The sequence below is a fragment of the Bos indicus genome, chromosome 16 (genome assembly GCF_029378745.1).
Source record: "Bos indicus isolate NIAB-ARS_2022 breed Sahiwal x Tharparkar chromosome 16, NIAB-ARS_B.indTharparkar_mat_pri_1.0, whole genome shotgun sequence".
Lineage (NCBI taxonomy): Eukaryota > Metazoa > Chordata > Mammalia > Artiodactyla > Bovidae > Bos > Bos indicus.
The window spans coordinates 1977273-1992400 of NC_091775.1; the positions used below are offsets into that span (position 1 = coordinate 1977273).

Genomic DNA, 15128 nt, shown 5'->3' on the forward strand with positions numbered 1-15128 from the left:
TGTGGGAATGCTGCCAGGGAGAGGTCCTGGGGTTCCAATACAATCCCAACTGGTGGTAATTCTCGAGGTATGAGGTTTGCTGGGGCCTGGGTGAGCCCCTCTGTGCCTCACTCCTTTCAGTCAAAAGAGGGGTGAGCAGCTGTCACGAAGAGGGACAGTGTCAGTGGCTTCATTCGGGCGGATACGGTGTCTTATTCCCCGAGCTACACGTCTCCCACAGACAGTCCAAGGCGTCGGAGTGGGAGCAGACCTTGACCTGAGCCCCAGGTCTTGTGATGTGGAAGATCTGTGTGCTTGTGCACCTGGGCCCGTACCGGGGTGGCGGAAGCTCTGAACCTGTGGAGGTCACCTGTATGTGGGAAGGTGGGAAGCGCCCAAGGTCTGAGTCCGATGGGCAGCCTTCTAGTTGTGGTTTTTCACATGTCACTGAGCAACCCTGGCCAAATGCTGTCACTCTCTGAGGCTCAGTTTATCCTCATGTACAAAGGGAGTATTAGGCAGACCTCTGTGGTTCTATGTTTTAGGTGTCAGTGCCTTCGATGGCATGTTACATGGCTGTGTGAGGAGGCACGGAGCCTGAGTTGGCGGCTAAGCTCCATGAGCCTGGGGTGTCTTTCTGTCTATGGTCTGCCACGGCGTTAGCTTTGGTTCCCCAGGGGCTGGCTCTCTGCAAACTTCCCACCCAGGGCAGTGTGAGCAACTCCATCCGAACCCTGCCGACATTGCACGGGTGGCATCAGCCCTGCGTGGAGGAACCTGTGCTTGTGTGCTTGTGAGCTTCTCATTGTGTCACGTTCTGTCTGCACGAGATCACACACTGTTCTTCCCTGTTTCAAATCCTTGAGAACCCAGGTGCAGTGGGGTTGGGAACATGAAGTCTTTATTCTGTGGTCCTCAAAGAAGGGAAGAGCCAGTGCTGGGGGCAGGGCACACATCTGGGGGGGAGTTCCACCCCGCTGAGTGAGGGCGCAGGCAGGGGTTGGGGGGTGGTCCCAGAGAGTGCTCTAGTTCCGGGCCAGGGCAGGGCAGCAGAGGGCCTCAGCGGGCCAGGGCAAAGCCGATGCGATTGTTACGCCGATCAAACTCCGTGTAGAACTTGCGGATGAAGGTGGCACCCAGGACCCAGACTGGTCCAGTGGGTGGTGGGATGTCCATACCATGGAGGGCCAGTGTGCACAGATCATCATTATTGTAGGGATCCTGGCAGGAAGTAGAAGGGTTCCTCCACTGCCTGGCACATAACCACCTTGCCAGACTCCTCAGCAGCATCTGCCCACCTGTGCCCCATCTGCACTGGGCCTCCATCACATCTTGGCCCTTTCAGCCATCATGGGTCACACCCCTCCCAGAGGCAGGCACTAAGCCAGATGCTGCTAACAACGCATCGGGCACAGCGCTGCCTTCAGGAGCTCACAGTCTGGCAGAGCTTCTGGTCCTAGACAAACTATTAACACCTCTAAACATACTGAGTATAAAAAGCAGATAGCATTACTGGGGACATTTGATCAGAATGGAGATCAGGAGATGAGCACAGTGATTTCCAAATCTGGCTGCACGCTGCAATTACCTGGGGAGTTTGGTAAACATGGTTGCCCAGTTACCCCCAGAGGTATCAGTTGGTATGGGAATGTGGCTTGTTACTGGGATTTCTAAAAGCTCCCAGGTAACCCTAATGTGCAGCCAAGTTTGAGAACCGCTGGTCTAGCAGGTAATCTGTGCATAATGACATGTCTGTTTTTGAGGGCCCCTGCCCCCTCTTCCTCCCTGCCACCAAGGAGCAGACTGGAGCCTCACCTGTAACACATAGTCCGCACTGGTGAGTGTGTAGGCTTTGCCTCCAAGGTGGAAGGAGATGTCGGGGAGTGTGGGCATCTGGTTACAGTTCACGACATACTGGCAGCGGGTAGGGTCACAGGAGCCCCTTTGAGTGTGGGAGGTACCCCAGGAGACGCAACCCTGTGCTTGTGGCCTGGCCCCTCTGCCGGAGAGGGGTGGGCACAGCCCCCAGCTTCCCAAGCCCCCCCTCCCAGGGCCCGGGCCACATGTGGAAGAGTGTGAGAGGCAGGAGAGGAAGGCCAGAAACGGTCCCCTTCAGAACCAAAGCATCCTGGGGTGATCTGGGGGCCTGGGCCAGTTGGTGAGCCCTCCTCCCTGGTGCCCGCCCCCCAGCTCCTTACTTTATCTATGCTCAGCTCCTTGGCCCCCAAGGCTTCCATGAGCAGTCTCAGGGAGCTGGTGGGGCCCGAGATGTAAGATGCACCAGTATCCACTATGACCATGCAGCCCTCCTCACAGAGCAAGGTAGTCAACCTCACAGACACCCTGGGGAGGCCACAGCGTCAGACAGACAGCTGGACAGAAGGCTGAGGGGCACCACCAAGCTGCACAGCTTTCCTGAGTGCGGGCAGGTGATAAGAGGCCATGCTGGAGGTCCGGTGACGCGGAGAGGGATGCGTGACACGTGAGCTGGAAGAGGAGAATGCTGCCCACCCCAGCACATGGCTTTGTGACCCTCCGCCTCTTCTTGTTGCCCCCTCCCCCTGACCCATCATCTCCATGTCCCTTCCCCAGACCAAGCAAGCAGAGAGCAAGGGCTGCATTCGGAGAGAGGGCAGGACGGCAGCCCGGCCCCCTTGCAGGCCCACCCACAGCAGCAGCAGCACTTTCAGAGGGAAGAGGGTGGAAGGTCCTGACCCTTTCATTCTGATCTGCCAGGAGCCAGGCTTGCTGATGCTCACGTAGTGGAAATTCTCTTGGTAATACTGGGGGTCACTGCCTCCCAGCACGATCTCGCCCCCTAGCAAGTGGGAATTCCTAAAGGGAAGATTAGAGTAGCGTGGACACCCACAGCCTCCAGGACTCAGTAACCCCGGCCACCAGGGAGGCTGGGCCCAGGCTCAGGGTCGGCGGCAAGGCTGGGGCGCGACGTGGAGGCCGCTTCACCTCTGCCCGTCCCCAAAGCTCAGTCTGGGGGTTCCAGGGTGGCCCAGCAGCAGCACCCAGTAAAGCCTCCCCAGAGAGGTCACAGAGGAGCAGACAGGACAGGGCAGAATGCGTGCAAGACGCAGATCGCTCCCACCTCACTGGGGCCTGAGCAGTGGGGGACCTGGGATGGACCCCGGGGAGCTGCTTGGGTGGTGGGCAGGGGCATGAGGAAGGTGGGGGTGGGTGGGGAGCTTGGGCATCAGTGGCGCCTGGCCCGCTACATTGAGTTTGGGGCAGATGGCATGTGTGATTCTGGGCCAGGCGTTCTGGAGGGTCAGGGCCAAGTGAGGGCTTTCCATCTCCTTACTTGGAATCTCTGCAGAGAAAGAGACAGCAGAAAGGAAGCTTTTGTTTCAGATGAGCCCCACCAGCCCGTTGTTTGGCAAGGTGGTATTACACACTCTTTTTACCCTACAGGCAGTGGAATCACCAGGAGGTAAGTCACTGAAGCCACCCTGGCAGTGAGTGGGGGACTGGAGCCAGGACCTCTGGTGCCCCATCCGAAGCTGATGCCTCTTGCTTTCCTCTCCTCCAGATGGCATGATGCCTCCCACAAGTGAGGGTCTACCTTAGGGATGGTTTCCTATGTGTGTGGATATGTGTGTGTGTGTATTTAAGAGAGAGAGATGGGGTTTCCCAGCACTCTTAGTAGGAGGCATGTGTGTGTGCACGTTGAAGCACGTAGGTCACACGTTATTGGTGCGAGTGCATTAATTGCATCATTATAAATCCAGCACATGTGCACCTGGGCTAGACAAGTTCCCCTTACATCTCTCCCAACACTTCATGATCTCTCTGGACGTTTCCTCCTTCTCATCCCAGAGTAAAGGAAGAGGCAGGTCTCTCCTCAACAAGGCCTCTTTGCTGGGATTCCCCTCCATCCCGTGGCCTCTCGGCTCCTGCCCTCAATTGTCTCCTCTTTTCCCGCCTTCTCCGTTGCTCACCTTCTGCTGGCTGCTTTTCCCACCTGCCCGTCCTCGGGCACCCTCCAGCATTTACAAACACCTGCATGTCTCTCCCTGCTTCTCTGCGCAGCTGTGTCTGCGTCCGTCCCCAGGCAGACTTCTCAGGGTGGGCCTTTCCCTTCCTGACACCCGCACCTGCCTCTGCACTGCCTACGGAAGCCCTTGCCCGACTTCTGCAGCAGCTCCTCCCAAGACTGCCCTGCCCGCCAGTTGGTGGCCTTTTCTCAGCCACTCTCTTTCTCTCGCCAAACCAGACACTCCTTTCCGTTTATCTGTGCGATGTTTCTGGGCGCTGACCTTCCCCTCTGTCCTCATTGCTTCTGGCCTGCAGTTCTCACGCCTGACCCCCTGTCTCCAGCTCGTGCCCAGCAGCTCAGGGCATATCACAGCTCTGCTCCACAGCTGGTGGCCGCTTCCCCAAGCCTGGCTATGCTGCATGCAAGTTTGGCCTGGAGTTGAAAGCACAGGGTTTCAACCTCGTGTCCCCTGTTTTGCTCATCATATTGTAATGTTTCTTGTCTTCCCTGCTGGACTGTAAGCTCTGTGAGGGCTGGAACTCTGTCTTGTACACTGCGTTCATGGTTGTACCCCTAGAGCCTTGCACAGTGCTTGTCATGTCCGTGTCCAGTGATTGGAGTTAGGGACTGAGCAGATAAGTGAAGGGACTAATGAATAAAGTCAGCAGTCCACATGAGAGGAGCCAGGCCCTCACAGGAGGTCCAGCGGTCATGGCAATGCCTCACTTCCCATCACCCCCACTCTGCTTTCTTCTCTTGCTCTAGAGCACTGCTGAACTAAACTGTAAGTAAAAGACTCGTCTGCCAAGATGGAAACGTGCTGTACTTGTACAGTCCAGTGTGGGAGCCGGTAGTCACTGTGGCCACTGAGTACTTGAAAGGTACAGTACGACTGAGGATTTGAGTGCCTGACTTTATTTCCTTTTCATTTAAGCGCTGGCTTCCATGTTGGATCGTATCCCTCTGGATATGGAGTGAACACCGCCTGATCCTGAACACAGCACAGTCCTGCTCGGACCGCCTCCTCTTGCCCCGGCCCCGCCCCGGCCCCGCCCCGGCCGGCCCACCTGCTGTAGTAGACGGAGAAGACGTCGTCCGTCAGCACCCGCTGGGCGAGGATGTGGTCAAAGACCGGCGTGACGCCGCCAACGGCCTGGGCGGGGAAGCCCATGCCCAGGACGCCGTCAAATTTGGCCAGCATGAAGGGCAGCAGGGGCAGCTCCGTGACCTCGCCAAAGGTCTGTGTGACTGTGATCCCACCCACCTGTGGAAGGACGAAGCACCAGGGGAGACCAAGCCCGGGGCCCATCCCCTGGCCAGAGTCCGGTCCAGGCCTCTGCACGAAGGGCCCCAGGGACACACCGCGCCAGGGTGTGACCACTTCATCAACCCCACGTGCACAGCAGCCCTCCTAACACACGTCTGGGCTGGGGGTCCAGAGGGACAAGGAGGGGCAGAGGCAGAAGGCAGCACCACAGTCAGGCCTGCCCTTCACGCCCCCTTTCCCCTATTTCATGGGCTCACACTGATTTCCTCCCAGTTCCATGGGTACCCCTACCCTAACTCTGCCAGAGCAGGGAATGGAGAAGCCTAGAGATGGAGGCGGGTCAGACACAGACCAAGTGACAGTGTGAACCAGGACTGACCCTAATTCCAAACTCTGAATTCAGCTGTGAGCTTAGAACCTGTGCCTAACTCCAAAATGATCCTGACCATAAGGCTGATGGTACCCTTGACCCTGACCCTGACTCGGGATTTCAGTCTAGGGTCTGGTTAAGAGCTCAGTCAGAGCCGGATGACCCCAAGCAGGTTCCTCGATTGGAGACTGGGCTCAGGACAAACTCCACGAATGCCGTAGCTGCAGAGGCCCTCACAGATCACTTGGGTAGTGCCCAGAATTCAGCTCTGCTCTGCCCCAGGTGCTTGCAGCTCCAGGGAGCAGTCGCAGAGGAGGGTGCTCCTCCAAGGTGGGCTGGGCTGCACCATCCCCAACCGCGGGCGCTAGGGTGGCAGAGGAGGTCTGGGGACTAGGAGGGCAGATGACCTGAGACAGCCTCACTTACAGTCACCAGGTCCTGGCTCAGGAAACCTTTGACCTTCCCGGATCCATAGTGGATGGTGAACTCCGTCCCATTCTCCACATAGCTGGAGGATTCCAGGGAGTCGTAGAGGCTGTGAATCTCTGGCGGGAAGACAAAGGCTCAAGGCCGAGAAACACAGGGAAGGGGTTGGAGGCAGGTGCTGGGTGGGGCCCGTGTGTTGAGGCCTGAGTGCAAAGACAGGGCGGCCCTGAGTTGGGAGGCTTGAAAAATGTGGTTAATCAATCAAGGTCTGTATTTCTTGGGCCCCTGTAATGTGCTCATGTCTCTGAGAATTTTGTCTCAGATGAAGTGTCTTAAAGTAATTGCTGATCCTAGGATGGCGAGAGGACTCTGGTCCCCAGAAGCACTCAGTGGTTCCCTGAGGTTAAGGAGGACAGAGCCCATGCTCTGAATGGGTCTGAGAATTCAGTCCTTCTGGAGCCTGCTTTTTACTTGGTGGTCATGTCAGAACAATGGGAGACATTCTCTCCTCTCCTCTCAGGGGCAGGGGGCACAGAGGCAGACAGGAGGAAGCTCAGGGGGCATCAGGAAGTACTGAGCTGGGGCTGAGGCCTGACAGGGGAGCGGCGTGGGGAGGCACCCAGGCCCCTGGTCTCACCACAGGCCGTGTAGAGGGGGCTGCACTTGGTGGACGGCACCCAGAGGTTGGCGGAGCCTGTGTCAAAGACGACTTTGAAGGTCTGCGGTGGGGTGCCGATGCCGATCTCACCGTAGTATTGGGTCTGCAGGGCAAAGGAGAGAGGTGGCCTGAAGGGCTTGGGGAGCCTTGGGGTCTTGCCTGATACGCTCTTTGGAACTTGGGGTGAGATGAGGCAGACCACGTAGCCTCTCTGGGCTTCCATTTTCAGCAGGGATGGAGTCAGAGGTTTAGCAGTGTTTCATGACAGGAAGTGGGAGGCTCAGTAAGACCAAAGGGCAAATTAAACGTACTGCCAGTGAAGCGGGGGGTGGGGGGGGGCCCATGCCCCACAGAAACCCTGATGCTTCGCTGAGCCCCTGCCCCCGCAACACCCTTACTTGGGGGCCCAGGGCCTGGACCCTGCCTCTGGGCTCCTTCCGGTCCTCTGTGCCTCAGTCTTTCCAGCTGTGAAATGGGAATTTCGTGAGGTGCTCAGAAAGGGCAAAAATGCCTTAGGCCCAAGAGAAGAAGGAGAGAGTGAAGCGGGCAAGGGACCGAGCAGGGCACTCACGTCCAGGTAGTTGGTGAGGACCACAGGGGAGGTGCGGTTGCCAAAGGAGAGAGTCTTGGTGAGCTGGCTCCACTCAGCACCCAGCCGGGCCATGTCCACACCTCGCTCCTTCAGGCTTTCCCGGACTGAGGGCATCTTCTTGAGGAAGATCCTAGCCCATGATGGAGTAAGAAAAAGTAGAAGAGCTCTGTCCCCTCCCACAGTAATGGTAGAGTTCTAGAAGCTTCTAATAAAACTACCCCAACCTTAGCCCAGGCACCTAGGGATCACTCTAGAGCTCTTAAGTCTCTGAAGGAGACTCCATGGTTACCTGTGCTGGTATTAAATGATCCTCAACTAACTTGCTCCTGTTGTTTGATTTTGCTCATCATTTTAAGATCATTCACTCCACAATCACAGGTTGGACACCTACTCTGTGCCTGCACCATGCTGGATGCTAGAGATGCAGAGATCATCACTGCCTTTCAGGGGCTCCAGCGGTGGGAAGATGCAGGAGGAAACAGCACTGACTTCCCCCTGAGGAGGTGAAGGCTGGGCGCGCCGGCTCACAGCTGGGTGGGTGAGGCAGTGCCACGCGGGGCCTGCAGGGGGCAGCACACGCCCACGCGGCCCGGGCGGGGCCGCAGGAAGCCCCAGGCAGCACCCAGCCCGGGCCCTGGGGCTGACTGGGTGGGGTGGGGGGAGGCAGGCGTCTCCAGAGTGCCTGTGCAGCCCGCCCTTGGGAAGAAGCGCCTTCCTGAGCCTAGGTCCCAGGCCCTCCGCTTCTTGTCCTGACGCTTTCCTGTCACCTTCGGGAGGCAGAGTTAAAGAGATCTGGGAAACTCAGGTCACCCTGAGCTGCCACCGTGCGGGCGCCCAGCGCTGTGCAGGCCACCCCCACCACGTGACCTCATTCCCATCCTGCAGGCTGGCTGTCCTCACTCTGGGGTGAGGGATGAGGCGACTCAGGAGTAGATGCAGCAGGGATTCGAGGTGCCCTGACTGGCCCATCTCCCACACGGGTCCCCGGACTCCGATGTGAAGGCTGTGTGCCACAGCCTGAGCCATTGTTGGGGGTCCCAGGCTTGCAGCCCAAAGTCTGGAGGGTCCCTGTTTCTTCTTATGTACTTGCACTAGCCTTTCCTTGTCAGGCCCCATGCATTTTGCCCACAAACGTGAATGCAACTTTCATGCTTGTTGGTGTTAGTATTTTAACAGAAATGACCTGCCGTATTCATAACGTGGTCTATTCTTGCACAAAGTATTTTCACGACTATGATCTATTTGATTCGCAGCCATCACCTGAGGTGAGTAACTTTACTATTCTCATTTTACAGATGGGAAAATGGAGGAACAGAGAAGGCTAGACCCGAGAGAGGGCTCCGTTCCCACTGTTTACTCTGGACCTCTCCTTTTACCCTCTCCTTTTAGAGAATCCCTTCCTTCTCCCCTTCCCCCGCCCCCCAACACCAGCACTTCCCAGCCCTCGAAGGCCAGCGTGCACCCCGCCTCCTGGAAGCCCTGTGCCCCCCTGCTGGCCTCCCCTTTGCCTGGGCGCCTGCCCTGTTTTCCCCGGGTGTCTGTACCCAGCACGGCACAGCCTCATGCCGTCTGTGATGAGGGTGTAGTGGTCGTGGGATGTGCTCGAATCCCCTCCTACCTGCCTGATTCTGAGCAACTTACCTGACCTCCTCTGGGTCTCTGTAACCAGGGACTTAATGTAGTACCTACCACCGAGAGTAAGCACTTTGCAGATTGAGTTGCCCTGTGCTCAGTACATGTTGTAAAAGGCGTCTGTGTGTAAAAGCACCTTGAGAATGGGATCTGCCGTTCAGGCGCCAAAGAGCCTTGCATAGGGACACTGAGGCTCATGTCAGTTAGCAAAACTTCTCTAAGTACATTTGGAAAGCCTGACTCCCTCTTCACCCTGGTCCAATTCATTCTTCTTCTCATGCTGAAGATATGAGGGAGAATGTTTTTTTCCTTTCCCTCCCCTTATCCTGGGGGTGGGGGCCAACCTCAGGCACACGCTGCCACTGGGAAGCGCCTCTCCCTGGCTGGGGGCACACCATGCCCCCAGCCCAGCAGCTGCTCTCCCTGGAGCAGAGGAAAGAGGCTTTGGAAACACATGTCACAGCGTGTGCCCAGGCTGACCTCCCTGAACCTCAGTGTCCCGAGCTTTAAAATGGGACTGTTGGGAGGATGATTTGAGCTGAGACACAGGAAACAATCCTATGAAGTCCTCAGCATTTTACAGGCCTAGCAACTCCCACTGTTATGAAAGCCTGCCCCTTAACTTCAGGTCTTCTGGTCCCATCTGCTTCCCCAGCGTGAAACCCTTTCTCTAGGAGGCCCTCTCCCACCTGCCTCTCCGCTCCTGCAGCTTTGAAGAACTGCTTGTTCCCTCAGGGAAGAAAGTGAAACTGAAAGCCACTCAGTCGTGTCCGACTCTCTGCGAGCGCACAGACTATACAGTCCATGGAATTCTCCAGGCCTTTCCCTTCTCCAGGGGATCTTCCCAACCCAGGGATCGAACCCAGTCTCTCACATTGCAGGCGGATTCTTTACCAGCTGAGCCGTCAGGGTTCCCTCAGGGCCTGTCGCCAAACATGGATGTAGGGTCTTTATCCTCCTCCTTTGGGCTGCCTTAAACCTTTCTTTTAATGTTCGTGATAATCCCCCTGGAGATGGTAACAGCTGGGTTTTTACAGCATGCCTGCACCAGGCTGAGGCATTTACAGGCAATATCTCACTCACTCTTCAAAGCAGCTCTGTAAAATAGGTTCGTCTCTGTAAAATATTATCCCTGTTTTAAAAATGGTAAACTGGAACTTCCCTGGTGGTCTGGTGGCCAAGACGCCATGCTCCCGGCGCCGGGGGCCTGTGTTCAATCCCCGGTCAGGGAACTAGGTCCCACGAGCTGCAACTGAGTGTTCTCACGCCACAACTAAAAGACCCTGCCTGCTGCCGTGAAGATCCAAGCGGGCAGTGTAGCCAAATAAATGAATACTGAAAAATAACAGTGGCAAACTTGGACGTGGCCAGGTTCAGGGTCTTGCCCACGGTTCCGGAGTTAGTTGGCACTGCTGGTGCAACAGAATTTAAACCAGGACTATTCGGCTCTGGAAGCTTTGCATTTAACCACTACGTTGTCCTGCTTCCCTGGTAGAGTTAACAATACCACACCCTTCTTAGTAATTAGTCTGTGAGCTCCCGAGGGGCAGAGAACATGTCTCAGTCATCTCCGAGTCCCCCCAAAGTGCCTAGCCTGGTGATTTGTGCAGGAACTGAAAACTCTGGGCTAGGATCAAAAAGGCCCAGCTAGTGCCTCTGCTGGCTGTGTGACATCGGGCAAGTCACCTGACCTCTCTGATTGGGGCGAAACTCTCCCTGCCCGGTTGCTTGTGAGGACGGGGTGACATCACTTGTTTGAACCACCCCCCAACCTGTGTCAGGCAAGTGAGGATCCCTCCTCCCCCCACCCTTTCTCCCAGTTACCGTCTGAAGGCGGCAGTGTCTGCAGGGAGACTGAAGGTGCAGGAGCCCCAGAGCACCAGCAGGAGTCCCCAGAGAGGCATCTTGCTGCACTGGTCCACACTTCGCCTGGGTGCCCAGCTCGCTCTGGGGTCCCCTGAAGCACCCTCTCCTTTTATACACGCACACTCGGGATGGCTGCGATTCTGCTCTGCCCTGATTTATTACCGCGGGGCAGATGGCGGGGCAGCCGGTAATAAATCCCTCAATGGGGCTGAGCTAAGTGGGTGAAGGGTGACCAGGTTTCTGACGTGAAGCAGGGGGGCTGGAAGAAGGATGGCTGTGGGAAAGCAAGGCTGCGCCCAGTGACGCCAGTAGCCCTGTCTCGGCCTGGCCCTGTGACCCCTCAGGGAAGACCGAAGCCGATGAGAAACAGCACCGCTAGGGAACCAGGACAGGGCTGGAACAAGCGCAGGACCCCAGTTTCTAGCCCCCAAGCCCGTCTCTTGCCTCTGTGTTAACCTTGGCTGTGCCCCTGACTGGCGACTCCCAGGCTGCGTCTCAGTGTTACCATCTGGAACATGGGTGATCCCTCCAGCTCATTCCCTGACAGAGCCAGATCCAGGGAGTCCCGACGCGGCCTCCCCTCAGGTCTCTGTTAGCAGCGGCTGTTTATGGGAAAGTGCAGCACAGACCTCCTCTGGAATTAAGGAGCTGGGGGCAGGGGACGTGATTCCATCTTAGATGACCTGTGCTGGTGGAAGGGAAGGGAAGCCCCAGGACTCGGGGAGGCTGCTCTCTGCCAAAGAATGAGGTGGAGCAGCTGGTCTTTCCACCCCTCTCCCTCTCTCTGCTTCTCCCTGAGTCCTCTCTGGGGCATGTCTGCCTCCTTCCCTTTCCCTTATGGCTTACCAGCAGTCTGGAGCCGCTCACCACACATCCACCTGGCCCCTGAATCCCAGGGTGGATGCTGTTTACGCAGCCTAGGACCTCCTCTCCTGGCTCTTCCCTGCTCACTCTTTGGGGCCCACTTCCAGGATCTCTGTCGCCTCCAGGAAGCAGGCGTGGATTCAGCCTGGAACTGACCGTCTCTGCTGGGGCTCCCACGGTGCAGACGCGCGCCTTCTGTGAAAGCACAGGCCTCGGCTGTCCACTCTCGGAATCGTTTCGATGTGCGTGCCTCTGCCTCTCGCCCAGAGTGGCGCTCACCGCTCATCAAATGAGCGCCCAGTGAACCGTGACGGGCAGGGCCAGGGGCCTGGCTTAACTTGCTGCGTGACGTGGGGGCGTGCGCCCCTCTCTGGGCCATAGTGCCCAAGCGGTGTGAGGAAGCCGACGCTGGGCGGCCCCAGGGTGCCCGCCCGTGTGGACGCTCTAGCAGCCAGGTCCCGTGTCTTCCGCGTGCTGCTCTCTGCACCTGTGGGCGGAAAGAACTTAACCAGCGGAGTGAAACTCTGCTGCCGCTGTGCGGACTACTTATTGCGTCGGGATCTCTGAAACTATAACAGCCTTGCCGAGGGATGAGAGAAGCTGGTGTTTCTTGGTACAAACTCTCACTGGAGAATTTTCAAGCGTTGTGGTTGGCACTGGGGGAAGCATTTGAGGGCCCGGGAGAACCTTTCAGTGGGAACTTCTGTCTTATCAGACTGACTAAATATTCATTAAACGTCCCTGTGGGTCTCAGTGCTCTTCTATTCATTAGCAAGTATCACTGAGCGTTTCTTACGTGTCAGGCACTTGTCCAGATGCGAGAGTTACAAAGATGACAGAACCACGCTTCTTTCTCCGCAGCCCTATGAGGGGCGACCGTCAGACCCCCTGCTCAGACAGGAGGCTGAGGCTTCAGAGGACTCAGGGGAGGGCAAGCCGAGCGGTGTGCCCGGGACTCCTGGCTCCTCTTTGGGGCTTCGTGCCCGCCCGAGCCCACGGGATGCAAAGGAGAGGGTGCCGGGCTGGGGCTGAGTCTGCCAGCCCGCAGAGCTCTCTGAGAGCTCTTCAGAGCCGCGGCCTTGCTGCAGTGTGGACGCTGGGCACAGTGGGGCCCTCGGCTGTGTCCTAGCTCCGACTCCAGACCCTTCCATGGCAAAGGTAGGGCCGGGGGTCCCCCCAGCCGGTCCAGCCCTCTGGGGCCCCAGGCACTGTCTAGCCAGAAACACCCTTCCCGCCCACCTCCCTGTGTCCTGCCAGTGTGTGCAGCTTGCACGAGTGCTGGCCCTGTGCACCAGTGTAAATAGAAGAGGGAGTGACCTCCAGGAGAGACATACATTTGTCAGATTGCAGACCAGAGTCGCAGGCACCAGAGGGGAGGCAGGGAGCCAGCTTCTGAGGGGTGACGCGGCCCGGACACCATTGGCTCTAGCTTCTCCCAGGACCCCAGCAGAGCTGGGAGCGGCAGCTGTTTATTGCTCTTTCTCACCAGCTCCTCTCAGCCTACCCACCCCACCCTTGTGGGACCCGGATCCTGAGGCCAGACAGCAGGTAGCACATCCCAGCGAGACTGTGGCCCGGAGTCAGAACCAGCAGGAATCCAGGAAGCGAGACCTGGAGGTCCATGGAGGGCTCTGCAGAAGCTTGACTGGGAGTGAGAGGCCTCAGGGGTCACAGAGCCCTTGAAGGTTCTTCCACAGAAGCTGGAACCAGAGCTGTTTGTGCAGCCTCATCGTACAGAGCTGAGGTCTGTGATGGCAGGAGAAAGAATCCGGTTTCAGCTCCACTCTAAGGAGGAGCAGTCAGCATCGTCCAGTGACCACAAATGCCCTGCCTGGAGTCACCTCGGACCCTGGGACAGTCGGTCCGGGGTTTTAGGATTCTGTGGTCCTGCCTGCCTGCCTGGTGGCCAGCCTGTTCCTCTCCCGTCTCTGGGGTCGTGTGGGGATGGTCTGGACGGTGGGTGGGTCTCCCTCTGAGCTGTGGCCCACCAGTGCCCCGTGCTGTGGGAGGGAAGGAGCGTGGGTATGTAGGGACCTTTCTCAGGTTATCGAGCGGCCCCATCAGCCTGGGTCCAGGGTTTCTCACAGAAGCCCCCGTGGAGTCCCAGGCGAGGCCCCAGGCTGCGTCACCTGGAGGTCGGGAAGCAGCCGGGGCAGAGGCAGGGGCTGGGCGGCACCTGCCCTCTCCCCTGGGGCAGGCCCGTGACGCCAGCGCCCTCCGGAAAAGCGTAAATCCCTCCAGCCTCTCTGCTCTCTCTTCAGATCCGCTGGGCGTGCAGGGTGGGGGAAGGGACTTTCGCAGGGGGCTGGGGAACTGCAAATCTCTCAGGAGACAGTGGGACTCAGGGTTTCTCTACAAGTGGTCCCAAACCCCCTTTGCTCTAGGACAGTGATTCCAAGGAGATTCAGGATTGTGATCAAGGATGGAGGGGCCAGCAGGGGTGAAGGGTAGACGGGGAGAAGGCTGAGTGGCACAGAGAGCCTGGTTTTTGCTGCTTTGAAAGGTTCATGGATTTATTCCCACCAGCATTAGTTTAGTGGAAAGCTCTTGCCAAGGCTACATACAGTCCTGGGGAAGGTGGAAAGAGGTCGAATTCATGAGGCTTGGAATTGGGGAGCTAAATATCTCTGGACTGGTCCTGCTTCTGTGCATAAAAAGCAAACGGGGAAGCAGGAACAGAGATAAAAATGGACACATCTTTTCTTTACCTGTCTTCCTCCCCACGTCACACTTAACCCTCTGTCCCCAGAGGGCCCAGCTGCCTCCTCGGAGGAATTTTTCAATCAGATGGGAGCACTGAGCTTGCAGAGATGAGCAGCTGGGGCCTTGAGAGGAGGGCCTTGAGACCCAGAGTGGAGTTAATAGCCAGCCAGGGCTGGCTTTGTGTGGGTGGACCCTCCGGAGGGGATGACTACTTGGAAGGCATCGGGGCTGGGACCAGGAGCACCTTGAAGCTGGGGGGTGGGGATGCAGAGAACCAAGTGTCCTTAGCTGGTTGTTCTGGGGACCTTGGAGGAACAGAAAACCAGCCACAGGGTTGGGGTGATCCCAACTCGAGGCCTGCTCAAGCGAAGGCCCAGGAAATTGAAGGCAGGTCACCCAGGCCTTGGGAGGTGCTGGGGCCCGAGGGAGATGATAGGACTGGCAAGGAGGCTGAGGGCTTGGTGAAAGAGCCTGATCAAAGGAGAATTTCTGAAACGAGACCCACCAATGTAGTGGAACCAGACCCCATACCCTGAGGCATGGAAGCTGGAAGCATAATAATCTGCTTCCCCAGATGGGGGTCTGCTCCATTATCAGAGAAAGCTTAAACTAGAAGAAGGTTCCTTTTCCAGAAGAGGGGTACCAGTGGAGCAGCTTGGTGGAGGGTGTGTGTGTGTGCGTGTGTGCGTGTGCATGTGTGTGCACACATGTGTGCGCGTGCATGCGTGTGTGTGCATGTGCGTGTGCTAGGCGGGGGTGATGACCCGGGGCAGTGGTTCTGAC

The 15128-nt window shown here is 57.5% G+C and overlaps 1 protein-coding gene and 1 long non-coding RNA gene across 4 annotated transcripts; one reads left to right on the forward strand and one right to left on the reverse strand.

Annotated features, from left to right (window-relative positions):
• Positions 1–863: 863 nt before the first annotated feature.
• On the reverse strand, positions 864–10828 carry REN (renin). Of its 3 annotated transcripts, XM_070767750.1 has the most exons (9): positions 10737–10828; positions 7260–7410; positions 6668–6791; positions 6031–6149; positions 5035–5231; positions 2695–2814; positions 2178–2322; positions 1795–1893; positions 864–1200 (listed from the first exon to the last, which is right to left on the reverse strand). In XM_070767750.1, the coding sequence occupies exons 1-9, from the start codon at positions 10814–10816 to the stop codon at positions 1039–1041; spliced, it is 1197 nt and encodes a 398-aa protein (XP_070623851.1). In that variant the 5' UTR covers positions 10817–10828; the 3' UTR covers positions 864–1038. The 3 variants fall into 3 exon arrangements, with proteins under 3 accessions (XP_070623851.1, XP_070623852.1, XP_070623850.1); XM_070767751.1 differs by lacking the exon at positions 1795–1893 and having other exon boundaries at positions 10737–10817; XM_070767749.1 differs by lacking the exon at positions 864–1200 and having other exon boundaries at positions 1779–2322; positions 10737–10817.
• On the forward strand, positions 1197–12410 carry LOC139176296 (uncharacterized). Its single transcript, XR_011560689.1, has 3 exons — positions 1197–1816; positions 4902–7783; positions 8576–12410. It is a non-coding gene; the product is annotated as an uncharacterized lncRNA (long non-coding RNA).
• The last annotated feature ends 2718 nt before the right edge of the window (positions 12411–15128 follow it).

Excerpts from the sequence above, each read along its gene's own strand:
- REN (XM_070767749.1), bottom strand. The coding sequence starts at position 10,816 with ATGCCTCTCTGGGGACTCCTGCTGGTGCTCTGGGGCTCCTGCACCTTC. Across the intron at positions 6,792-7,259 it reads TCCTCACCAACTACCTGGAC|ACCCAATACTACGGTGAGAT; the intron begins GTGAGTGCCCTG and ends TTTGCCCTGCAG. Across the intron at positions 2,815-5,034 it reads TTCTCCGTCTACTACAGCAG|GAATTCCCACTTGCTAGGGG; the intron begins GTGGGCCGGCCG and ends TCTTCCCTTTAG.